Source organism: Eptesicus fuscus, chromosome 6 (assembly GCF_027574615.1).
Source record: "Eptesicus fuscus isolate TK198812 chromosome 6, DD_ASM_mEF_20220401, whole genome shotgun sequence".
Classification (NCBI taxonomy): domain Eukaryota; kingdom Metazoa; phylum Chordata; class Mammalia; order Chiroptera; family Vespertilionidae; genus Eptesicus; species Eptesicus fuscus.
The window spans coordinates 71,008,133-71,033,030 of NC_072478.1; the positions used below are offsets into that span (position 1 = coordinate 71,008,133).

Below are 24,898 nucleotides of genomic sequence, written 5' to 3' on the forward strand. Positions count from 1 at the left end.
TAAGTTGGCCATGAGAATATTTTAGGAGAAAGAGAAACTATTTAACCCTTTGCACTCGCTTGCTTTTTTCTCGATTCCTTTATTCTACTCGGGATTTAATTTTTTAAATACCCCAGATTTTACAAAGTGCGGCAGTAGAATAAAACACTGGAATTTCTTTTCATACAAACTTATTTATTTGGATTTTTTTATATTTCAAATTATTGATACATTCAAAGAGTAATTTTAATCTCGATATCTGAGTGCAAAAGGTTAAAAAAATTTTTAAATTGATTTCAGAGTGGAAAGGAGAGGGGGGGGAGAGAGAGAAAAAAATCACTGATGAGAGAAAACCATTGATCAGCTTCCTCCTGCACACCCCTACTGGGGATTGAGCCTGCAACCCGGGCATGTGCCCTTGACTAGAATTGAACCTGGGACCCTTCATTCCATAGGCTGACGCTCTATCCACTGAGCCAACCCAGCGAGTGGTTCTCACTTTAAATTAATACATTTTTGACTTATGATTGAGGAAAAATGAAAGTAATACAGTGTATAATGGAAAACATTCAGAAAAATAACCTTAGTGTAAATCAGACTCCTTAGTTTAAAAATATTAACAGAAGTTGGTCAAAAGTATTAAGTTCCTAACCTCAAAGAAAAGAAAAGGAGGTATTTTTGCATTTGGAGGGACAAGAATGTTGGTAGCGAACCCTCTTCTCTCTCATGCGCCCTGTGCTCTCCTCCAGGTCCTTTCTTGCTGCCTTGCTACCAGGTGGGCAGCCAGCCCAGCACAGCCATGTTTCACAGTGAAGAAAATGGGTCAAAAGGAATGGATCCATTGGTTCTCATTGACGCCATAGCTATATGTATGGCATATGAAGAAAAGGAACTTTGCAAGATTGGAGAGGTGGCTCTCGCTGTGATATTTGATGTTGCAAGTATCATCCTGGGCTCAAAGGAGAGGGTAAGGCTGGATTGAGGAATGTCTCCTATTTGTGGGGTTTGTACCTGAGGGTGTCATTCTAGAAACTGGTAGTTTAAGAATTGCAGTAACACATTAAGGTTTGTGTTTGTTTTTTCTCTCCAGGCATGCCAGCTGCCTCTGTTTTCTTACATCGTGGAGCGCTTGTGTGCGTGTTGTTATGAGCAGGCCTGGTATGCAAAGTTGGGGGGTGTGGTGTCCATTAAATTTCTCATGGAGCGGCTGCCTCTCACTTGGGTTCTCCAGAACCAGCAGACATTCCTCAAAGCGCTTCTCTTTGTCATGATGGACTTAACTGGAGAGGTAGGTGATGGTGCCTCCAAACCTAACCAATCTGTCTCAACAAGCTGATTTGCCTGGAGAATAGGTAGCAAGAGTCAGTTCTGCAAATTTGCTCTCCTAAAAGCTTAGGTTTCATAACAACACCTTCAATAAAAGGACAGATCAGAACCCCTATAGGCTTTGTCTGGTTATCAGATACCTTTCTGTCTTCATAAGGAGCAGTCACGCTAGAGAACTTACCATAGAACATCTGTGACCTGTGAAGGAAGCACCACTCCTCAGTCTTGCCTTGGGGCTCAGTAGTGCATATGCTCCAGCATTTCCACAGACGCTGCATTCTTTATGATCCTAGATGCAGGTAGAAAATCTGGGCTTCGCCAGCTTATCTCTTTGGTAAATACAAAGATCCTGTCTACACCACATTTTCCTTTCTAGGGGACACAGGAATTACCTATAAGTACCTAATGGAAGGGATGAAATAGTCTTATTAAATTAGCTGGCACGCGGGGCGTGAACCCCCCTAGAAACAGTATTGATGACAGGCAGGTTGCGCAGGAGACATGGGTGTCCTGGGCAGCATGGTTCCCTTTTCGATCTAAGGAGTCCTTGTCCTGCAGGTTTCCAATGGGGCAGTTGCCATGGCCAAAACCACCCTGGAGCAGCTGCTGATGAGGTGTGCGACACCGTTAAAAGATGAGGAGAGAGCGGAAGAGATTGTGGCAGCTCAGGAAAAGTCGTTTCACCATGTGACACACGACTTGGTTCGAGAAGTCACCTCTCCAAATTCCACTGTGAGAAAACAGGCTATGCATTCACTGCAAGTTTTGGCCCAGGTCACTGGGAAAAGTGTGACAGTGATAATGGAACCCCATAAAGAGGTGAGATTTCTGTCACCAGAACTGGGATAACTTGAGCAAACTTTTTTTCCCCCCCTTCAAATCTGAGATGTAGAGGATATATAATTTATAATTTTGTGTCCACTTTACAGAATGCTATTACATATGCTGTTTTTAACCTCAGATATGTGAAAATCAATGTGCTTATATTAATGGTTCTATTGATAATTGTCAGTGTCAAGAGGATAGAAGGTAGGTTTCCTGGATCAGTATAGCACAATCTGGTAGTTTTGTGTTTGTTTGTTTTAAGAGAGGTTACTCTGAAGCCTTAGGAATGAAGTGTATCAGACACCCATGGCCCAGTTTTAGCACATGAAACATCTCTGTCACCTAACTAAAAGACATCTGTAATAACCTTCCATCCTTTATGATTTTCAGATTGGTAATTGCTTTAGAATATTGTGATGAGAGCCTTTTTGAGGGGCATGTGTTCAGTTGTATTTCCTCCTTGCCTGTCCTAGGTCCTCCAGGATATGGTCCCACCTAAGAAGCATTTGCTCAGACACCAACCTGCCAATGCACAGATTGGCCTGATGGAAGGGAATACGTTCTGTACCACATTGCAGCCCAGGCTCTTCACAATGGATCTTAACGTGGTGGAACATAAGGTGTTCTACACAGAGGTAGGGGGGTGGTGGTACGCGTGGTGTGGATGGTGATGACGTGTGTCTGGTAAACTGTCTTTGTGCATGAAGCCTGGTCAGGCAGCACTCAGAGAAGGCCTGGGAGGTGACCACAGGGAACCAGCAATAGCCTGGCATAGCACTTGGCACAGGTATGTTACATCTGGAATTGGGGAGAAGGTGGGCATAGTGATTACAGATGTTCAACAGAAGGTGTGTGTTTCGCCCTAGCCGGTTTGGCTCAGTGCATAGAGCATTGGCCTGCGGACTCAAGGGTCCCAGGTTCGATTCTGGTCAAGGGCACATTCCTGGGTTGCGGGCTCGGTCCAATGTGCAGGAGGCAGCCAATAAATGATTTCCTCTCGTCATTGATGTTTCTATCTGTCTCTTCCTCTCCCTTCCTCTCTGAAGTCAATAAAAATATATTTTTAAAAAAGGTGGGTGTTTCCTGAGTCCTTTGAACTCTGTTAGCCCTCTAACAAGGAACCTTGCTCTTCAGGGCCTTCAAGTTGTAATCTAGAGCTAAGACTGTACCATCTACTTTAGTCACTGTCCCATCTGCTGGTGCTCAGAATAAGACGGCACAAGCAGTGCCAGCTGACTGTGTTAATTAATCACTTAAATGTGCCAGGCACTGTTGAGAGACCTTACTTCACATGAATGCCCTCTAGCTCTGGCTTCCTGAAGATACAGAAACTGAGCCTGAGCGTTTGGTATGCACCTAAGGTCACAGCAGAGAAGCTGCAGTCATAGGAACTATGACTGTTATTTTAGAGCAGGGGCCCTGATCATTGCCTTGTCCTGCTGGGTTCTCGTGCTGTTTAGTGCACTTGACTTGTCCCTTGATTCAAGATAATGGGCAGAGGCAGATGACATCTTACAAGTATTTGCTACTGTAAACTCTCCAGTTTACAGTGGGTAGACAATAATAAACAGAAATTAAACTTTAGATACAGTCAAATTATAAGCGTTCTTTTTTTTCTTTTTTCTTTTTTTAATGTTTATCCCTGAAGATATTTTTCTCCCTTTACTTATAGAGAAAGTAGGAGGGAGGAACCAGGTGAGATAGAGAGAAACATGGATGTGAGAGAAACACATGGATTGGTTGCCTCCCACACCTGACTGGGGGCGGGGATGAACTTGTAACCGAGGTACATGCCCTTGACCTGGAATCAAATTCTTTAGAATTTGATTTCAGTTTGTTAGTTAATTGTGTTGTGGGGTGTGTGGAAGATGGCTGTGCTCTTTTATTTGTAAGGTTATTAGTCTTTACAGTAAGAACAGGCTAAATTGCATTGCTTTATCTTTTGCAGCTTTTGAATTTGTGTGAGGCTGAAGATTCAGCTTTAACAAAGCTGCCCTGTTACAAAAGTCTTCCATCACTCGTGCCTTTGAGAATTGCAGCACTAAGTAAGTTCATATAAATCTGAAACAAGTTACTGGGGACAAAAGTGAAAGGGGGCAGTGGCCTTTTATGTTGTTTAATTTTTTTTTGGCTCTTTGTGTTGTTTTTAAGGTGGGATCAGAAACTGTATTTATCAAACTAGATAATGAGATGTCAGTGGATTATATGGATTGTTAGGATTTAAATAATTTCTTATTCTATAGTAAACTGGATTTTGCAATCTAATAAACTATTTATAGTTCTCCTATGAACCTAATATTTTGGTTTAAGAGAGTTGTCATACCGTTCATATATTACCATTTTCATCTAACTCAGAGTATTTAGTAAGATATACAACATTCTTTATAGATTTGTAATGATTTAGAAGCATCTGAGAATCCTGCTGGCTCTAGATTTTCATGAATGTTAGTTATCAGTGTTTAGTACAGGAATTGTGTTAAGTTTAGAAAAATATACTAGACCAGTACTCACCCTTGTGCTTAGAAACAGTTATTTCCCCCCCCCTTTTTGGTAATACCCAATATAGGTTTTTTAAGTTGACTTTGTCTCTTGATCTTTTGATATTTATACCCTTAATAAATTTTTGTCAGATTCCTTGAATTATCGGTAGAGAAGCTGAGAGACAGAGAATATAATATCCAAGCTTGAAGATGGGGCTGGGCCATTTCAGACAAAGCAAGCCAGAGTGAGGGAGGTGCAGAGCAAGGATGTTTGCCAGATTCTCACTTCTTCTGAGTTGGGATTTTTCCTTTGGGGTACCCTCATACATTCCTGTTAGCAATATGGTTATTCCTCTTGCTAAGATGTTCTTTCTCTCTCTTTTTTGTTGTTGTTAAGCCTCACCTGAGGATATTTTTTTCTGTTGATTTTTAGAGAGTGTGGAAGGGAGGGAGGGGTGGGGGGAGAGAGAGAGAGAGACATCAATGTGAGAGAGACACATTGATTAGTTGCCTCGCACACGTGCCCCAACCAAGGTGGGAACGAACCGACAACCCAGGTATGTGCCCTTGACCAGGAATTGAACCTGTGACCCTTTGATGCACTGGCCCGATGCTCTTCCACTGGGCCACCCCAGCCAGGGCTAGGCTGTTCTCTCCTAAGGAGCATAAGATTGAGGTGTGTCCCCTTTCTTCAGAATATTTGTATTTTCAAAGTCTCTCAAGTTGGGAGGAAGCTGCCTGATTGGATGAGAATAGTGGAGAGAAGCCTGGCTGTTTGTATCTATTCCTTTCATCAAGGCCATGCACTCTTCATGAATTCAGCATGCATCTGCCCACAGGTCAGCCATGCTCACCCTATATGAAGATGTCTTGGGGGCAGCAGTGTCACTGGGGACCTTCTTACTTCCCTCTTCAGCCCTCTTCCTCCTATCTGGACAATGTAAAATTTGTCATAGCCCTTATGGCTGTTGATTTCACCCTTAGATAATGTCAGTAGAAGATCATGTGTTCATTTTGTCTTTCTCAAGGTCAGATACTAGGAAAGAGGTTTAGTGACTCATAATTTTTGTGGGTAAGAGCCTTTATTTATTTATTTTAAAAGATCCACCTTTTTATTTTTATTGATTTCAGAGAGGAAGGGAGAGGGAGAGAGAGAAACATCAATGATGAGAGAGAATCATTGATTGGCTGCCTCCTGTATGCCCCCTACTGGGGATTGAGACTGTGACCCAGGTACATGCCTTTCACCACAATGCTCTGTCTACTAAGCCAAACTGGCCAGGGCTGGTAAGAGCCTTTAGATAAGCAAAATGTTCATGTATTTTCAGATTAATAATGAGATTATATTCATTTTCTCCCTAAAGATGCACTTGCTGCCTGCAATTACCTTCCTCAGTCTAGAGAGAAGATCATTGCTGCACTCTTCAAAGCACTTAATTCCACAAATAGTGAGCTCCAGGAGGCTGGAGAAGCCTGTATGAGAAAGGTGAGTTGTGTGTGTGTGTATGAATTCTGCTTAGGAGTTCTGTTTATCTTGTCTGTGTGCCTGGAAATCTGCCTGTTAATATCCACTGGAGTGTAATAATGTCTCTACTGGTTCCATAGTCATACCGAACCTTTAAAAATATTATACAGCAATGACTAGTCAATAGATAAGTTTAATATTTCATTTTTCCAAGGAACACAAAGACTTGCTGATAGAGTCACACCTAAGTTCTATTCTAAAGTATAGTCTGTTATGTGTTTTTATTTGTAACCTTTCTCTTAAAATAGTTTTTAGAAGGTGCTACCATAGAAGTAGATCAAATCCATACACATATGCGACCTTTGCTGATGATGCTGGGGGATTATCGAAGCTTGACGCTGAATGTTGTGAATCGTCTGACTTCAGTTACCAGGCTCTTCCCAAACTCCTTCAATGATAAGTTCTGTGATCAGATGATGGTAAGCTAAATGCATGTAAATATATTCTATAATAAACCTGAAAATTGGAATTATTTTTTAAAATAAGGAATATATTTACATGGTTTAAAATTCAAAGGGTATGGAAGGGTGTGCTATGAAAGTCTCCCTCCTGTCCTCCAACTCTCCACCCCCTTCCCAGAGACACCCAGTGCTAACAGTGTCCTTCTGGAGGCTTTCACATTTGTAATAGGACATGTGTATATTCTTTTGTTCCCCACAAAAGGAAGGATATACACAGTTCTTACTTTTCCTATCTACCCCACCATTTCATTAGAACATAAAGTGCTTCTTCATTCTGTTTAATGATGACAATAATCCTTCTGTGGCCATGCCCTCGTTTATGTAACCAGGCCCCCACTGATGACCTTCTAGATCAGAGGTGGGGAACCTTTTTTCTGCCAGAGGCCATTTGGATATTTATAGCATCATTTGTGGGCCACAAATTATAAACTTAAAAATTTACCTGCTGTTTTTGGTCAAACATTTAATTAATTCACCCCTAATGCCTTGCCGGGGCCAGATCAAATGATTTCATGGGCCTTGTAGGGCCCATGGTACGGCCCGAGGGCCGATGTTCCCCACACCGGATCTAGATTGTTCCAGTCTTTTGCTATTACAGATGATGATACAGTGGAAAACTTGTAAGAACTTTAGAAATCCTTTGGGTTTTTAGAATTATCAAGGAAATAATGATGCAAATAAAATCTGTTTGGCAATGTTTAAATTTGAAGTGTAAGCAGATGAAGGAGACTCAGCTATTAATTTTCTTAGTATTTGATTTTGTTTCTGGTAAATAGACACTTATAAATACTGCAAACATTCATAAATAGCCTTTGGCCATATCGATATTTAAGATATTAGAGGTGGGTGTTTTTTTTTTAAATTTGGTTTTGTTTGATATACCTTTCCCTCAGATGTAAACAGGAGTGAGTAGATAGTTAGATTTAGATATAGATATAGTGCGTTATGGAGTATAGATATATGTGTATATGAAAACCACACAACTTTTTACCTCACATACTAGCTTCTGTATAGACACCTAAAAAATGAACAGTGACCCAAACACCTCATTGGGGATCGATAATAATATTATGATTGGCCCTAGAAACTGTGATGCCCTAATGGAAGAGTGTGAGTGGGAAGCAATATTATATGGAAGTGAATTTTCCAAATTGGAAGGCTCCTGTTTAAGATTCCAAATATATGTAATGCACATACGTACCTACCTGTTTATACCCATACATTCACAAGTGTGGTTAAAAGTAAGTGATAATCATTTCCTAGTCAGAGCACAAGTATACACGTTATCTTATAGAATATTACAACTATTGGTGCTTTCATATATGAGATTTGTGCATATCTTTTCAATGTCCTAATGTTTTTATATTTGCCTCCTTTTTTTACTGTTTGTCTCTTCCAACTCTGTCAGCTGTCATTTGTTGCAGTCTTTGCTGTCTGCCTGAAGCAACTTGATTGTTTTTTGCATTTTTTACCCCTAATCTAACCCTTCAGATCTGCTGTTAGCTGGGAATTCATTCAGTAATTTGTTATCCAGATCTTTTAAGAACAGTATGAAGAGACTGCCTCACAGTCTGTGGTTTCTGACGAAGTTCAGGATAATTTTCCCCTAAACCAGTGGTTGGCAAACTCATTAGTCAACAGAGCCAAATGTCAACAGTACAACGATTGAAATTTCTTTTGAGAGCCGAAAACCGACTTTTGCGCATGGGCCACGAAGTTTCAATCGCACTGTACGTTTCAATCACACAGATACTTTGTGGAAGAGCCACACTCAAGGGGCCAAAGAGCCGCATGTGGCTTGCGAGCTGCAGTTTGCCGACCACTGCCCTAAACCAAAGTTACATAGGTTTGGGGATTTTTTTCTTTCTCTGGCAATACAGACATTTTCTGAGAGGTTAAAAATCCTCTAAAAGCAGGGAGAGTTGATGTACTTGGATAAAGAATGATGGATGTTACTGTCGGTTCAGTCATTTTCATCTAGCACCATCTCGCCCGAGACCATCATGGGTCTGTGTTGCTGGTGCTTTGTGTTTGTGGCTTGAGTCTTCCCAGTGTATCCCATGTCCACTGTGCTTTGCCAGGTGTGGTGGTCAAGGACACGTTTGCCCTTATTTATTCACATCCTTCAGAATGGTGCCCAGTCTCTGAGCCTTTGTTTTCCCTCATGATTTGCTTTTGAGGTTAACAGCTTAAGGCTTCAGCGTAAGAGATAAGACACCCTACTTTGTAGAGAGGCATTCGTGGGAACAACCCTGGAAATTTTCCTTTCTTAAAATTTGAACTGCTTGACATTTGGTCTTGAAGTCTCTAATGTGGCTAGTTATTTTGGATACTTCCTTATTTAACTAGACATGATTTTATATACCAGTTAACATTCCTTTCTTTCCTTTGGGGAATCCAAAAACAGAATGATGTAGCGGGTCACTTTTTGCACCTTTAATTTTGTCACTTTCGTGTCTTTGGTATAAATAGTTATTCTAATAGGTTGTAGGTTTTATGAAAATATATTCTGGTGATTTCCTTCAAGGAATTTTATTGGTAAAACATTGTTAGCTTAGTGTACTTAGTTTCTTAAAGAAATGTGTTGTTTTAGTGGTTGTCAACATGTGATTCTTAGAACATTGGCCCTGTAATTTGTAGGTGGAAAAAAACCTCCATTGGTAAGTTTGGGAAACACAACTTCCTGTACTTGCCTCTTGAAGTTTACATTAAAGGCTCACAGAAAAGTGTTTATTTATTTACTAGAGGCCCAGTGCATGACATTTGTCCCTCAGCCCGGCCTGCGCCCTCTTGCAGTCTGGGACCCCTCAGGGGATGTCTGCCTGCCGGCAGTTAGACATCCCTCTCGCAGTCCAGGCTCAAGCAGTCCGGGACCCCTCGCTCCTTACCGTCTGGCTGGGGTGGAGGCGGGAGAGACTCCCACCATTGCTGCTGCACTGGCATATGGCTGAGCAGTGCTCCCCCTGTGGGAGTGCACTGACCACCAGGGGTCAGCTCCTGCGTTGAGCATCTGCCCCCTGGTGGTCAGTGCGCATCATAGCGACTGGTCATTCCGCCGTTTGGTCGATTTGCATATTAACCTTTTGCACTTGGATGTCGAGTGTGACTCGACACGGTTAGCATTAGAATAAAGGAATCGAGAAAAAAGCAAGCGAGTGAAAGGGTTAAGGCATTATTATACTGTATAGGATTCATTGATTTCAGAGAGGAAGGGAGAGGGAGATAGAAATATCAATGACGAGAGAGAATCATTAATTGGCTGCTTCCTGCATGCCCTCTATTGGGGATCAATACCAAATCTGTCTATGTGCCCTTGACCCGAATTGAACCCGGGAACAGGCCGATGCTCTATCCACTGAGCCAAACCAGCTAGGGCAGAAAAGTGTTTAGATGCATTTAAACCGTCTGCCCCCAAGCCTATTTTACCATGAAGTTCTTTTTAAGCAACTTGTTAATTTCCTGTGGGGCATCAGTGTTTTGAAGAACATGTTTGGTCAGTGTAGGATAATGAAGATGCTTTTCTTATTTAGGTGCTCTTGTGATTTTAGCTGTGGGCTCTGAGTGCTTGTCTGCCAGGTTTTGCTGGTCACTGTGGTGGGACCCTGACTGCCACATGCTCACGTCAGGCCACAGTCGCTTTGGGCTCAGGGACTCTCTCCTCTTGCTCTGCACAGAATGACTGCTGTCATTCTGCGCCGAAGGGAATTGCTGTCTGTCAGCACTAATTTGCACAGCTTCTGATTCGGTGGGGTCACGCTCATTCTCACCAGTCCTTCCGCTTGAGCCCCTTTTGCCTCCCTGTCCTTCCACAGCAGCCGCCTTTCTGTTTCTGGCTCCAGGGCCTTTGTCCCTCCCTCTCTCTGCCTGGAGCGCTCTTCCTTGTGCTTCTGGCACACGTGCCTCAGCAGGGACCTGACCTGAACCTGCACCCACAGCTTTCACACATCTTACCATCTTCGTTCCACACACCACGCTCCTGTGCCGTACCCTGTTTTTCCTACTGCAACCTGAACACCATGAGGACAGGTGATGCCTGTGTGTTCACTTCTCTGCCCCATGCCTTGCATGGTGCTGGGTGCATGGCAGCACTCCGTGAACAGCTGTGACGCAAAGTACCAGGGTCATAAGGTGACAGCAGGAATGATGGACAGGAGTAAACTTCCTGGTATTGGAGTGGCAGGTTTCAGGGTGTTTTCTTCTGTAGCAGGGTGGTTTCAGCCTTTCTTTATAGAACATAAACAAATGCCAGTTATTCCCATCACTAGTTGAATGGTTGGGGTATTTCAGTAACAGAAACACTGCCATTCTCACATTAAATATGATGGAAATGAATGATTACGTATGTGTTTTCACCTAAAAGCAGCATTTTGGAATTGAAATGTTCCTGTTGTGAGGAAGAAATGTCTAAGGATGTTGTTTTTTTTCACAGCAACATCTGCGAAAGTGGATGGAAGTGGTGGTCCTCACCCATAAAGGGGGCCAGAGGAGCGACGGAAACGTGAGTGACTTGTTTGTTTCTGGGAAGGCCACCCTGTTGGCCCTGCCACAATCAGTGCTTTTAATTAAAGTGCCGTCAGAATCTAGTTTTATATGATTGTAGTCCATTTAAATTGTTAAGCATATTTTATTAGCATTACATTTTTAAAAATTTCTCTTGATTGCTGAAAACATTCTTTTTTATGCTTTTTAAAAATCTCCCTTTGTTCACTTTAATGTGACATTTTTGTTGCTGAGAATTCTTGAAAGCTTGAAATGTTAGTGTTTGAATTGTACTATTTTTGTGTTAAAGTGTACTAAGTATATTTTCTAGACTGTCCTTGGCAGCTGCTGTTTGCATGGTGGTGCACTCCTCTGCTGTTGTTTTCCATCGCTTTCCATCATCATTGCCTCATAAAACCAAGGAGTGATTTTAGGACTTAAAGCATTAAAGAGAATGTAATAAGGCGTTACATAAAAATAAAATAATTTTATGTTTTCTAGGTCTAAATACACCAACCCAGTTGTTTGTCAAAAGCCAAATGGCTAGTACTTCAAAACCCACATTTATGGTTTTGAGGGAAAACCACTAGTTAAATCTTTTTGAGCATTCTATATTAGTCATTAAAGATTTTGCCTCTTAAAAATGAATGATTCTTGTTGTTTTGACTCTACTTTTACTTGTACATGTTACTATTCCTTTAAAATATTTTTTAAGTTGATGCTTGTCCTGTCAGTGAGGTTGTGTTTTGCCAAGTTTCTGTTTCCCGGTGCCATTGTGTCCTGATGAGGGAATTCTGTAGCTCTTCAGAGGCATAATTAACGTGGCTTTTTGTCCTCCTGTGCCTATTTGTCGGATGCTGTGTTTCATCCCAAATTGATTTTTTTTTGGCTTTATTATGCTTTGTTTTGACCATTCTGTGTCACTTGTTTTATTTATGTAAGTCTTGTTTCTTGCTGCTTCTAAAGAGCAAACTAAGCAAAACTAAACCAGGATTTTTAACTTTTTTAGGATTGGTATACTACACGTGACCTCTTTGAAGGTTTGTTATTTATATAAACAGGAATCAAGTCAGGGAAACTTCGTGGGGGAGAGCAGAGTGTGTTTGTAAACCCTAAGCTCTTGGAAGTAGGTGCCAGTGCTTCTGTGCTTTTCCTTCCATCTTTCATTTCTTAGGTATTTTTGCTGTAAATTTTATATTTGTCTTTCCAGTAAGCTGTTAATTATCTGAAACACACAGCCATTCCAGAATAAACATTAAAAAACCTCGTGGGTAGATGAATGACTTATGTTAGGTCAAAAAGATTCCACAAACTTTTACATCAAGTTGTTTGGGAGGGTTTGGGGTGGGGGCACTGCATAGGGGACGGAGTGGTGGGTGTCGGGAAGTCCTTGAGCTCCTGCTCAGTGAAACATGTTGGTTGTCGGATGAGTGTATTCCCTGAGCTGCTTGGGAACGCCCAGCTGCGTGAGAGAGGCCCCAGGTCTGAACCCGTAACATGGTGTTTGGGGTCCACAGGCAGCATGGCCATGGCTCCATCACCTCAGTCCAGGGCCAAGCCTTGCCTTCTGCTCTTGAGCCCTGGTTATTTTTTATGCATGCGGTCCAGGATTGGGAGTAGATCTTGGAAAGTAATTTGTCCCTATTTGGTCAAATCACCAAATAATATTGCCTCATTGAGAAACTATAACTGAAAACATGTTAAATAGTTGACTAAAAATAAAGCTTTATAATGCTGGGCACCCTCAATGATCAGAGATTTGTACATCATCATGTTTAGGAAGGCTTGGCTATTTAGCATTGAACTTACAGGGCAGAACTCATGGCATGTTATGCCATGTCTCTACACACACACACACACACACACACACACACACACAACACTCATGCATGCATACACAATACACATACACATACATCCAACATGCACGCATACACGCACAGCTTTACTTGACAAGATTGCTCAGGTATCCAGTCGTAGCCTGTGGGTTCTCCTGGGTGTGGGGATCTCAGACATGCGTACTGATGGGGCTTAAGCCCCCTGGTACTCTTCTAGAAGACTTTAGCTGGGAAAGAGGTTTTTAAAAATCTCTTAGCACTTCACAAAAAAGCTTAAAGTATTTCCTCTAAACAAAAGAGTTATTTAAATGTATTTGTACACAGCAAAGTCTTACGGTTTCTCCTCTAGACAAGAATTTAAAAATTCTGTATTTTAAAATTTGATGTATGGAAGGAATACACTCTATTCGACACTATCAGAGGGCTATGTTTGACATCTGAAGGGTGGAAGGTGTTTTTTTGTTTTGCTGTTGAGCATTTACTAATTATTGTGTGCTTTCTGATAATTGTATCTTTACTGTCTTGTTTACCCCAATAACCCTGACTGTGTATGAGTATATGGGAATTTTTAATGTAAATAACATAAATAGAAAAAAGATGATTTTCCTCCCCATCCTCAGGAAAGCATTTCAGAGTGCGGGAGATGTTCCTTGTCTCCATTCTGTCAGTTTGAGGTGAGAACAACCTATTAAAAGTCAGTTTATGACTTGCAATGTGAAGAACAGTTTATATTTTCTTTTCTTTTCTTTTCTTTTTACCTTTTTGTTGCATTTTTTCATGCTGTAATTTTTGTTTTGGTTCAGCCTGCCATGGAAGGGGTAGAGGTGAGAATTTCAGTGGAGGCGCAGGAGGGGGTCGTGGTCGTATTTGGTTTTGCTGTGACTTGTGGTTCTGTGGTGGACAGAGTGCATTGTGCCTTTGAGTGCAGTGAGCCGTATTGTCTGTCTGTGGCAGAGTTGTATTAGTATCATTGCTGTGAACTGTCTGGGTGTCACGCATGTTTTCTTTTAGGATGTTTTAAGCAAGATTCTAAGTTCTTTGGTTTTCTACATGTTAGAATACCAGCTTCTCAATATTTAAGATTTTGTTGGATTTTGCTGTCATAGTTCGTTTGAACTCATACATCTAACAACCTCTGGAGAGGAAACTCCACAAAGAATATATAATCCTGCTAGAAATTGAGAGGTGTGATACAGTTACACTGACAGACTGCCGTGAATTTTAGAACCTCCTTGCTCCCCTGAACCCAGTTCCCTGCATCTCTTGTTCACACACACCACACTGATGTAGTGACAACACTGACTTTGGATAGTCAAACTCTAAGGTTTCCCTCTTCTGTAAAATGGGGATGAATGATAATATGTCATTTCCTGTCTTCTGATGGAATGGGAAGACCAAAAGAAATGATTTTGTAACAGTGCTTTGAAAACAAAAAACTGTAATATAAAACCATTACTAGAATGTTTTTCTAATTTCAGGATAGAACTTGTTTTGTCCCAAGACTTGAAAAGACTGTAGACAAGAACTCTAGAGATGGTATGGGTATGAGGTGACAGTGAGCTGATTTTTCTCATTTCTTACCCATCTCACTGTTTTGCCTTTTGGTTTAAAGAGGCTTTTGGAAAAATATCTCAAATGCTGTGGGATGTAGTCCCTCCCGACTAGTGTTTATCATCCCCATTTTACTGTGTTTAGAGTAATGGACAACCTATTGCACACCACGCAGGGTGGTGCATCAGGGAGTCTTCCCTTCTGTGCTCATGGGGATTTCCCTAGAATCACAGACATGAAATTGGGGGACTGAAAATGAGAAGGGAAAGTTGGATTGACACTCAGTAATCGGCCACTGAGCTGTTAGCACATTTAAAAATGCAAAATTCTTGGTGTTTCACATTTTTCAATAAGATTCAATGAAAACAGTTGTCAGCTTTATTTTATGCCTGGTTGACAAATAATTAGTGCCATAGCCAGTCATTTACTTACATTGATATTTGATTTCCAGGGTAAATACTGAAGTATTTTTTGAGGACTTTGTGCTAAGTTTTGAGAGCAAAATAAGTCTTTGCCTTCAGAGCTTAGTACATTGGGAAGACCCCATGATGTCACAGCAAACTGAGGGAATCCTACCACTCACAGCCACAGGCATGGTCACCCCCTCCTCCTTGAGGGGCCTAGGCAACCATTAGGCCACTTCCAACACTTGTCAGAGCGTGAGAGACAAACAGCCTAGTCACGCCAGGTGCATAGTCAGCGCCCCCCCCCCCCCCCCCCCCCCCGCCATCTCCTCGAGATGAAATATGAAGGTCAAGGCAGTTAGTTTCCTTAGGCTACAGCTATAATGTGGGATTGGTAAGTTGTGGTTTTTACATGTTAATTCTTTGCTTCTGGTGGCTAGCCTTGCAAATGCAATTAGACCATAGTATGGTCTATAGTAATTTTGATATTTCTAGCTTGTGAAATTAATTGGCCTATTTTGTAATTTCTGATTTTCTTCATTAGGAAATGAAAATTTGTTCGGCAATTATAAACCTTTTTCATCTGATCCCAGCTGCACCTCAAACTCTGGTCAAGCCTTTGTTAGAGGTTGTGATGAAAACAGAACGGGCTATGTTGATTGAGGTAATGGTCAGATATAGGATTAATTCTGATTCTTCCTCCATCTGTTGCTTATAATATTTTTACTTTGTTATATTTTAGATAAATTAATCTTAAAAATATAAAGATGTTAGATATTACTATTTGCTATGGTTGTTAGAATATAAACAGTTACAAGGGGGAGAAATATATACTTCCAGCCCTGGCTGCTAGCTCAGTTGGTTAGAGTGTCATCCCAATACACCAGGGTTGTGGGTTCAGCCCCCCACCAGGGCACATATAAGAATCAACCAATGAATGCATGTATGAGTGGAACAACAAATCCATGTTTCTATCTTTATTCCCCGCCCCCCCCACAAAAAAAAAGAAAAAGAAATGTATACTCCTACCATGTTAGGTTGGTAGACCAACAGAAGCCTCAAGCCCTGAGAAGATGTTTTCATCATGTGTTTTCTAGGCTGGCAGTCCCTTCAGAGAGCCTCTGATCAAGTTCCTGACTCGGCACCCTTCCCAGACGGTGGAGCTGTTCATGATGGAGGCAACATTGAATGATCCTCAGTGGAGCAGAATGTTTATGGTAAGAGTGCGAGGAGCTGGAGTTGGGTGTCCCTGCAAATTTTTGTCAGCCAGTGTACTCTCAGAATCTGAAATGCATATCTCACTGTTCAATGTCAGGCTTTCTTTTTTTCCAATACATTTGAATATTAGAAACATCACTGTTGTGTATATAAAGAGCTCAAGTCCAGGAATCCCTCTGTAGATTTTGGTGGTGGTAACAAATGAATGAGCTGCTAGGATTGTCAGAATCATAATCATAAAGTGTGATTACTGGTTAAAAAGCATTAAGAAAAACTTTAGAGTACATTTATTAAAGGTGGGGACAGTGAAACAAGGAAGGGCCTAGGATGGAAGAAGCAGCAGGAGGGGGCCTAGGGGGGGAAATGAGCCTAGCCTGGGCTGCTTTGGCTCACTAAGAAGTCAGAGAACAGGGGTGCTGGGGGACAGGGTCGGGGTTTGCCTGGGATGAACTGCTGTGGCCTCTTCCTCCGTCGGATGCAAGTTTAGGAAATGCATGCCTGCGGGAGGGGCAAGGCGCACAGTGTGCTCCTGGGAGGGAGAGGTCGCACCAAAAAGTACTTTTTTAAAAAAGGGTGTTTACAGTGTTGTTTTTTCAGCCTGCCTAGAAAGATTGAGAAAGAACCTTAGAGTTAATACCTAAATCTTTTATGATTTTTTTTATTAGCTTAGAACAGCTTGTTTTATTTTGTTTTTAGAGCTTTTTAAAACACAAAGATGCCAGACCTCTGCGAGACGTGCTGGCAGCTAACCCCAACAGGTTCATCACTTTGCTGCTGCCCGGCGGTGCTCAGACCGCCATGCGCCCTGGCTCGCCCAGCACCAGCACAATGCGCCTGGATCTTCAGTTTCAGGCCATCAAGGTAGTGTCTCTTCTTTAGACACCTGAAATCTTAAAAGTTGAAACACAGTTCCCTAATTGTCTCTTCTTTGACAGATCATAAGTATTATAGTTAAAAACAATGACTCCTGGCTGGCCAATCAGCATTCTCTGGTGAGCCAGCTGAGACGCGTGTGGATCAGTGAAACCTTTCAAGAAAGACACCGGAAGGAGAACATGGCTGCCACAAACTGGAAGGAGCCCAAGCTGCTGGCCTATTGTCTGCTGAATTATTGCAAGTGGGTACACATGTTGTGCTTTACATCAAGTGACTTGATTTATCCAATAAGCAGTCTTTACTAATTTGTGTATAGCTGTGGGTCATTGGTGTAGAGAATGGTTTATGACTTAGCTGTTTAAAACAAGTTAGGAAATTTTCCACAATTTAACCTATGTTCTTATTCGACCCTTCAGAAGGAATTATGGAGACATAGAATTGCTGTTCCAGCTGCTCCGAGCCTTTACTGGTCGTTTTCTCTGTAACATGACATTCTTAAAAGAGTATATGGAGGAAGAGATTCCCAAAAATTATAGCATTGCTCAGAAACGTGCCCTGTTTTTTCACTTTGTGGATTTCAGTGACCCCAACTTCGGAGATGAACTGAAAGCCAAGGTGAGTCCCACAGTTAAACATAGAAGCCATGGGTTTTGAGCTAATTTTCTAGGGAACCAAGGATACTATTTGTGTTCTGCTGTGTCTCTGTTGACACTTGAATAGTAGTCTGGACTATTTATGAGGAAAATGCCATTGTTGAGAAACATAAGACAGATTCAACAGTGAACTGGTGTTGGAAAGAAGTTTGTTAGTTTCATAGCTTTTCCCTTTTTAAATTGAATTTATTGGGGTGATAGATATCCTATAATAAAAGCCTAATATGCTAAGTGTCCGGTTGACCAGTCAGCCGTTCAACCAATCAAAGCATAATATGCTAATGATATGCTAAGGCCACTCAACCGCTTGCTATGACGTGCACTGACCACCAGGGGGCAGATGCTCTGACAAGTAGGTTAGCTTGCTGCTGGGGTCCGGCCGATCGGGACTGAGTGAGATGGGCCGGACATGCCCTCCCGCGGTCCCTCCCTGGCTGGCCAGTCTCTCGCATCTCTCCCCTTCCCCGAGTGCACTGGTGGGATCCTTCAGCCTGGCCTGCACCCTCTTGCAATCCGGGACCCGTTGCGGGGATGTCGGAGAGCTGGTTTTGGCCCCATCCTGCAGGCCAGGCTGAGGGACCCCACTGGTGCACGAATTCGAATTTCGTGCACCAGTCCTCTAGTTAGTTAATAAAATAATATGGGTTTTAGGTGTGGTTACCTTGGTTTTAGAAAATGACTTGTTTGAAGTGAGAAAAGTAAAACAAACTGATGTCTCTTTTCCTCAGGTTTTTAACCTACCTTTCCAATTGACCATTTGAATAATAGTCAAGATTATCAGTTGTAACCTTGATTGAGTTCTAATTTTATGGGTTATAATATGACCAAACTGGTGGGCCTGCCCACTTTATTAAAGAAATTAAAGAACATGGCTTTGTTTTCCTTTTCCATTATTGTAAATTATTTTTTTGTAGGTTCTGCAGCATATCTTGAATCCTGCTTTCTTATACAGCTTTGAGAAGGGGGAAGGAGAGCAGCTCTTAGGACCTCCCAATCCAGAAGGCGATAATCCAGAAAGCATCACCAGTGTGTTTATAACCAAGGTGACTGACTAGCAATATATTGACTTGAAAAGTATCTTGGCAGATGAGAGTGTGTGTACGTGTGTGTGTGTGTGTGTGTGTGTGTGTGTGTGTGTGTACGTACACATACACGTGCGCGATGGGTTCATTGAAATAAGCTTATTTTCTTAAGGCTTTTATTTTTCCTTATTCCATTAGCTTATAGCAGAACATTATTTATTCATGGAGGGATAGGTTCTAAGCCCCCAGTATCTGATGCCTGAAACTGCAGATAGTACTGAACCCTAATATATATATAGGGTTCAGTACTATCTGAACCCTATATATATATATATATATATATATATATATATATATATATATATATATATTGTTCAGTACAAATTTATTTATTGTTTTTCCTATATATACATACCTGTGGTAAAGTTTAATTTGTAAATTAGGCATAGTAAGAGATTAACAATAACAATACAATAATTATAACAATATGCTGTAATAAAAATTATGTGAATCTGATCTCTCTCTCTCAAAATATCTTATTGTACTGTATACCCTTCTTCTCGTGATGATGTGAGACCTATTCCTGATCTGTGTAATCACCATCCTTAATTGCAGTAAATGGCCTGGTGTCATTTCAGGGGCTTCCATGCTGAAGTCTTCGTATAGGCTCAGTGCTTTCTGGAACAACACATTTTCTGTTCATGTCTTCTACCCACAAATTAATGCCTTTTCCATCTAAATAAGTACTTATCACACACTGTGGCTGAAACTTTATCATGATGTGCAACAGCAAAACTAGCATGAATTTCTTTTTACTTCTTCACAGTTTTACAGAACTCGTTCTTTCTGAAGATCTTAGCAACCTCAGCATATGATTTTTTTTCTTTCCTTATTAAGTTGAGAATTTTTACCTTTTCACCTAAAGGAAGTACTTTACTGCTTCTCTTTGGCATATCCAGGTTGCCAGCATCACTACTCTTGCTCCTTGAGACCATTATTAAGTAAATAAGGGTTACTTGAACACAGGACTGGGACAACCAGATGGCTACTAAGTGAAATGGGCAGGGAGTGTATATAGTGTGGACAAAGGGATGATTCATGTCCTGGGCGGGATGGAACAGGCTTATCATGCTACTCAGAAGGGCACACAGTTTAATTTATGAATTATTTCTGGAATTTTCCATTTAATATTTTTGAACCACAGTGGACTGTGGGTAACTGATATTTGGAAAAGTGAAACCATGGGGGAGAGGGCGGACACTACTGTATTATAATTATTCTTTTAAAAAATTCCTTATTGTTGAAAGTATTACATATGTCCCCCTTTTCCCCCATTGTCCTCTCCAGCCTGCCCACGCCCCCAAGCCCCAGCCTTTATGTATTATAATTCTTATTAGTGAATGTTTTAAGGCAGCTTCATTTGGAATAAATGAACTCTTTTTTCTACATTAATAGATTCCAGTGAGAAACAATGTATCTCAATGAAAAATTAGCTCTCGAAGTCATTTTATAAAAACCCCTATTGCTGGTCAGTAGAGTTTTGATTTTTTTTTAAAAATATATTTTATTGATTTTTTACAGAGAGGAAGGGAGAGGGATAGAGAGTTAGAAACATCGATGAGAGAGAAACATCAATCAGCTGCCTCCTGCACACCCCCTACTGGGGATGTGCCTGCAACCAAGGTACATGCCCTTGACCGGAATCGAACCTGGGACCTTTCAGTCCGCAGGCTGACGCTCTATCCACCGAGCCAAACCCATTTCGGCAAGTTTTGATTTAAAAAATATATATATTCTTATTTATTTCAGAGAGGAAAGGAGAGGGAGAGAGAGACAGAAACATTAATGGTGAGAGAGAATCATCGATAGGCTGCCTCCTGCAGGCCCCCTACTGGGGATCAAGCCAGAGACCTGGCCATGTACACTGACTGGGAATCAAACCCTGACCTCCTGGTTCATAGGTTGACACCCAACCTCTGAGCTATGCTGGCCCAGCAAGTTTTAATGTTGTTTTTTTTCATCTTAAGATTTGCAAAGGACTCTATAAAAGCCAGTGAGAATATTAGACTGGATACAGTTGCTGCTGTGACCCTTTATTGCCAACTTAATGAAACATCTTTGTGGCAGGATGATCTCTGAACTTAGCTTAGGCTTTAAGGTCTACATTTTTATAATAGTGTTTATAGTTTGCCCTAAAGAGATTTTTGGAATTTAATATTTCTTTGAGAAATGCCTGCCCTGTGTTTTTTTTTTCATGAAGCCTGGGCTGTCCTCTGCAGGTTAGGCCTTTGAACTTCATGGGCAGGTGTGTTTGTGAGGGTGTTAGATTGAGTGTTCCGTATGTGGGCTGTTTGTTGGAGTGCAGGAGTGATAGCCATTTCAGGGCTGCAGCGCACCATATGCACATTAATGCTCTTTGGGAGGATACAGTTTTTTTACTCTTTTTGTTGCCTGTTCCGTTGGGGGGTCCAAGTAGTGGACTGTTGTTCCTATTGGCAGTTTATTGGTCTTTAGGTAGTGTTTGTCTCTTCCTGAAGTTTGACCCCACTTCCACCCTCCCAAGGTAATTCGAGCTGAGCCTAAGGAGTTGTTTTTGGTCTCCCTACTGACTCGGCACAAGGAGGAGTTGAGATTCTGAATGTTGGATGAGGATAAATGGCCTTGGGCAGGCTGGAGCCCTGGGGAGGGACTGCAGTGAATTCAGGGGAAGGAAGACTTACGGGGCTACAGGGACCCGAATGAAGACACAGTTGTGATGGAAGATTCCAGTCTTTTAGATGTTTCTGTAGACACTAGTTAAGGGTATTTAGCTGAATTGGATGGTGCAGTTACAATACTTGATTCAATAGAGACATGCAGAATATTCCTTAAAGAGTGTACATTGTTTTTCTTATATCCGTGAAACACACACAAAAATCTGTCAGATACTTGATTACATAGAAAACCATAACAATTTTAAAAAAATAGAGATTTTTTTCCAGATAATGTTTTTTGATCCTAATATAGTAGTTGACCAGAAAAAAAATCTCAACTACTGGAAATTAAGAAACTCAGTCCTAACTCACGTCGTATCAAAGAGGAAGTTCTTTCCCACATCAAGCCACTTTCCCCACTGCATTCTGACTATGAGCCTGCCCCTTTTTTGCAGGTTGAAATAAATTCAGTGAATTTCTAATCCATATGTGTTAAAGGAAACTTGATATGTCATTATTGGGTTCCTCATTGGAAAACTTAATAATGTAGATAAATGTAAGTATGTGTGTGTGTGTTTTAAAGTTTAAACGTGTATGACCCTTAATAGGTAACACAGTTCAAAAACAGAAAGGAATTCCTTTCTGCTTGCCTTTCCCACAGGTGCTGGACCCAGAGAAGCAGGCGGACATGCTGGACTCCCTGAGGATTTACCTCCTGCAGTATGCCACGCTGCTGGTGGAGCACGCCCCCCACCACATCCACGACAACAACAAGAACCGCAACAGCAAGCTGCGCCGCCTGATGACCTTTGCCTGGCCCTGCCTGCTCTCCAAGGCCTGTGTAGACCCAGCTTGCAAATACAGTGGGCACTTACTTCTGGCACACATTATTGCCAAATTTGCAATACATAAGAAAATTGTCCTGCAGGTACTTTGCGAGGCTCCCTCATGTCTGCCCAACAATTGGATGCATTTCCATACTTGTACACGCTGCTCCTATACCATTGTGACCTCTCCTTTTCTGTTGACTTCTCCCAATGCCATTCAGTAATGTTCGTCTCTGCCATCTCTTACAAACTGTGAAATCTCCCATGACTATTTATTCTCTCCTTACTCCCCAGTTATTGCTCTGCTCGAGTTCCTCTGCAGCCTCCTTTTAAAACAACAAAATGTCTCCTTTGTCTAACTCATGCTCCTCACCCATTGCATTCTGGCTTTCAATTCTTCGTTCTATTGAAAATGTTTTGGTCGCCCTAGCCAGTTTGGCTAAGTGGATAGAGCGTCAGCCTTTGGACCAAAGGGTCCTAGGTTTGATTCCGTTCAAGGGCACATGCCCAGGTTTCAGGCTCGATCCCCAGTGTTGGGCGTGCAGGAGGCACCAAGTCAGTGATTCTCAGCATTGATGTTTCTGTCTCTCTCTCCCTCTCCCTTCCCTCTGAAATCAATACAAAAAAAGAAAAAGAAAATGTTTTGGTCAAGGGCCCCAGCCCATTCCTTTGCTATAGACAGTGGGTACTTTTGAACCCTCATCGTGTAAGCCCTCCACTATGCTGATGATCTTGAACTGTCTTCCCTGAGCCCCTCAGTGATTTAGGCTTTGATGTCAGATAGACCTGGGTTTGAGTTGTTTCTTCCACCAAGGAGTTCCATGACTCTGAGTGAATTGGTTACTGTCTCTGCGTAAGAATTCAATGTAATAATAGACTTGAGTGCTCAGCCTGTCTTTCCCTTTAAGCATTTGGTAAGCTGTCGCTCTTGTCCTATTCTGTGAGGTCATTCTTTGTTTTCCTCTGACTACTACCTCTTGTGAATGTCTGTGGTATTAAACCCCAGGCCCCAATAATGCCAGTGGCCTCTTAGACATCTCCTTCCACATGCACTTGAGATATAAATATAGTCTGTGATAGGCACTGCTCTCCCCAGTTTCCCAGCCGGAGATCTGAGGGCCATCTGTGACACCCTCTCGTTCTGCCCAGCATGGAGGCATGGGCAAGTCCTGTTGATTCCTGTCCCTTCACCCTCACTCAGTACCTTTGGGTGGTCTTTGTGTTTCCCTGACAAAAGCACCTCACTGCTCACTTGAACTGTTGTAAGATTACCTCTGATCGTGGCCCCTTTCACTCCATTTTTTAAAATTGTGAAATGACTGACTGCCCACAAATTATGGTAGACATTGATGTCTGCAGGGAGCTAGGTCTCATTCGTCTTGGAATATTCCACCCTAGCCAGGCATGGGCACCTAGTAGGTGCTCGATCAATATTACAATGAATGTATTCATTGATCAAAACTGAATGGAGGCCCTGACCGGTTTGGCTCAGTGGATAGAGCGTCGCTCTGTGGACTCAATGGTCCCAGGTTCGATTCTGGGCAAGGGAATATCTTGGTTGTGGGCACATCCCCAGTAGGGGGTGTGCAGGAGGCAGCTGATAGATGTTTCTCTCTCATCGATGTTTCTAACTCTCTCTACCTCTCCCTTCCTCTCTGTAAAAAATCAATAAAATATATTAAAACAAACAAACAAACAAAAAAACTGAATGGAGGAGAACGAAAATATGTTGTTTCCCAATAAGAGAGGTCAGAGGAATTTTTTAAAAATATGCCTTGGTTCTAAGAGATTGTTTTTATCTTGTTTTTAAAGCCTTTATTTTTATCTTAGGTAAGAATTTCTCTCCCGTTTTAGGTTTTTCACAGTCTTCTCAAGGCCCATGCAATGGAAGCTCGAGCAATTGTCAGACAAGCGATGGCCATTTTGACTCCGGCAGTGCCAGCCAGAATGGAGGATGGGCACCAGATGCTGACCCACTGGACAAGGAAGATCATTGTGGAGGAGGGGCACACAGTTCCTCAGCTGGTTCATATTTTGCATTTGATAGTGCAGCATTTTAAGGTACACAGAAAGGACTGCAGATTGATTTCAGGTGCACATTCAGGCATATGCTTTAACATTTTGCCTCTTTTTCAGTTTCTGCAGTAATAGGGGGTTAGTCTTTCAGTAAAGGTATTTCAGATCCATTGATTAGTGTGTAAATGTGTGTATATGTATGGCTTTATCAACATGGAAATTGCTATAGTTTAGAGAATATGTTAGGTGTATTTCTGTCTAGACTGCATTTTTCTTGTAATTACTCTCATTTAACAGTGGATACACATGAATTGTTACTTTGGGAGGAATCATCATTAACTCTAGATTTTGGTAACTTGGCTAAAAAAGTTATTCTTGTTGCTGGCATCTCCTTTCTGTAGCTAAATTGCCCACTTTGTTGGATTTACATAATTTTTGTAGATTTAGGTAGAGGAGAAAGGATTTAGTAGTATTGAGCTGAAAGCTGTTACAGCTTTTAAATTGGGAATTTTCTTCTTGGCATGGCTAAACTATTATGATAGCAAGTGTTAAGTTTGATACAGGTGACTAGCTTGTCTACCTAAAGAGAACTCAGTGTTTCAACATTGAAAAAAAAAACATATTTTTATTGATTTCAGAGAGGTAGGGAGAGGGAGAGAGTGATAGAAACATCAGTGATGAGAGAGAAACATCAATTAGCTGCCTCCTGCATTTCCTCTACTGGG

The 24,898-nt window shown here is 41.6% G+C and overlaps 1 protein-coding gene across 1 annotated transcript in view; it reads left to right on the top strand.

Annotated features, from left to right (window-relative positions):
• Positions 1–24,898, top strand: part of TRRAP (transformation/transcription domain associated protein) — a 124,646-nt gene that overhangs the window by 40,787 nt on the left and 58,961 nt on the right. The window contains exons 24-39 of the mRNA XM_028149310.2: positions 729–946; positions 1,070–1,267; positions 1,864–2,124; positions 2,604–2,765; positions 4,079–4,175; positions 5,975–6,096; positions 6,384–6,554; positions 11,026–11,094; positions 15,413–15,532; positions 15,966–16,085; positions 16,783–16,947; positions 17,022–17,203; positions 17,379–17,577; positions 18,530–18,658; positions 21,992–22,258; positions 24,012–24,218. Coding sequence (XP_028005111.1) covers positions 729–946; positions 1,070–1,267; positions 1,864–2,124; positions 2,604–2,765; positions 4,079–4,175; positions 5,975–6,096; positions 6,384–6,554; positions 11,026–11,094; positions 15,413–15,532; positions 15,966–16,085; positions 16,783–16,947; positions 17,022–17,203; positions 17,379–17,577; positions 18,530–18,658; positions 21,992–22,258; positions 24,012–24,218 — 2,687 coding nt within the window. The remainder of the gene's footprint in view (positions 1–728; positions 947–1,069; positions 1,268–1,863; positions 2,125–2,603; positions 2,766–4,078; positions 4,176–5,974; positions 6,097–6,383; positions 6,555–11,025; positions 11,095–15,412; positions 15,533–15,965; positions 16,086–16,782; positions 16,948–17,021; positions 17,204–17,378; positions 17,578–18,529; positions 18,659–21,991; positions 22,259–24,011; positions 24,219–24,898) is intronic.